The sequence below is a fragment of the Priapulus caudatus genome, unplaced genomic scaffold (assembly GCF_000485595.1).
Source record: "Priapulus caudatus unplaced genomic scaffold, Priapulus_caudatus-5.0.1 Scaffold284, whole genome shotgun sequence".
Lineage (NCBI taxonomy): Eukaryota > Metazoa > Priapulida > Priapulimorpha > Priapulimorphida > Priapulidae > Priapulus > Priapulus caudatus.
In genome coordinates this window covers 10,458-11,834 of record NW_014577345.1, presented here as the reverse complement: position 1 = coordinate 11,834, position 1,377 = coordinate 10,458, and the positions used below count along the sequence as shown (strand labels likewise).

Below are 1,377 nucleotides of genomic sequence, written 5' to 3'. Positions count from 1 at the left end.
GCCAGACAAAAACATTTGTTCGGACGAACATTTGTTCGGGAAAATGTTCGGCAATGTGCGCCAGGCTTAAGCGTGTTCAAACAATCCAATCATTGTTTCGCGATCCTTGTGCAAATACTGTCCGGTGAAATGCACTTCATAAAACGACAAATTACTAGAAATATTGCAAAGTTCATCAATATATACACAGATTTACATTTTGCCATGCTCAATCGTCGTTGACCTGTGCTCCCCTCATTGACAATTGGTGCATGCTCTTTTTAAGCCATAGTTGGCTGCACGAATAGATAAATAGCAACACTAGATAAATAGCAACACGGAACACAGTCTCGAATTGATTTTCAAAAAAAAGCACTGACATCCGGGGTTTTCTATAGATATACTCACATCCACTTCCTTCTCAAGTCTATTGATCTCGGTTGTGGCTGAATTGAGTCGTTCTAGCTCACCCTGCAAACAGAAAACATAGCGCTCACGTAAATACCACTAGAACGACTGGATGCACTTATTCATTCATCCGTTGATTAGTCTTTTTTTCTACGGCTATACCGGTTGTGTTTGAATGTTTGTTGTCAGTGTTGTGACTAAAATGCAATTCAGGATTTATGAGCTGACAGAAATCCCAAAGCACTAGTATGTAATGATGTAATTAGCAACAATCAAGACTGATCACTGATGACACACGACTGTTTAACTACCCTATAAAACCCTAATGCAAGGTCGCACATGTTTCCGACATCGGCATACCGAATATTCGAAAGGATTCTAAAATATACATAGAAGTTCCCAAATATTTCTGAAAAATGCCTTAAAATTACCGAAAATTTCCCCAATTTTTTCACGGAAACTTTTCGCGTTCTGAACTTTGCAACTATCTCGGCTTAATGGACGCACGACACCTCGAGAATTTATTCACCATGCCATCCTTAAAAAATTATATGTTTGCTGTCCTCCGACCAACCCACGAAAATAGCCGCGACCCAAGTTTTTTTTTTCATTTTGGGTTCCTTTTTTTTTTTACATTCCTTATAGTTAAGACTGAAACACAAAGCATGTGTGGCAAACATGAGGACAGACTTAAAATAACTATTATGCCTCACAAAAAAAGAAAAAGACCTACCTACCTACCCACTAAAAAAATCATGGGTCGGGGGACAGCAAGGATGGCCCCAGTCATAGCACTACTACATTTACGTAACAGTCTCTCTACCTAAATGAGGACACCTTGTGTGTTCTAGTGGAACCTACATGTGTGAACGGACGTACAGGGAACCAGTTTAACAGTATAGCGCGTTTTTAATCGATTTACCGGACGTACATTTCGGCAAGATTGGGCCGACGAGAGCGAGAGTGGAGGTTTATGAAAGAAACGCATAC

At 40.0% G+C, this 1,377-nt stretch overlaps 1 protein-coding gene across 2 annotated transcripts in view; it reads right to left on the bottom strand.

The window, feature by feature from the left end:
- LOC106808543 (SH3 domain-binding protein 5-like) overlaps positions 1–1,377 on the bottom strand; it is a 15,057-nt gene that overhangs the window by 9,876 nt on the left and 3,804 nt on the right. For both annotated transcript variants that reach the window (XR_001393787.1, XM_014811304.1), the window contains exon 2: positions 388–450. Coding sequence is in view for 1 of the 2 variants with exons in the window: in XM_014811304.1 (XP_014666790.1) it covers positions 388–450 (63 nt within the window). In the remaining variant the exon portion in view is untranslated. The remainder of the gene's footprint in view (positions 1–387; positions 451–1,377) is intronic.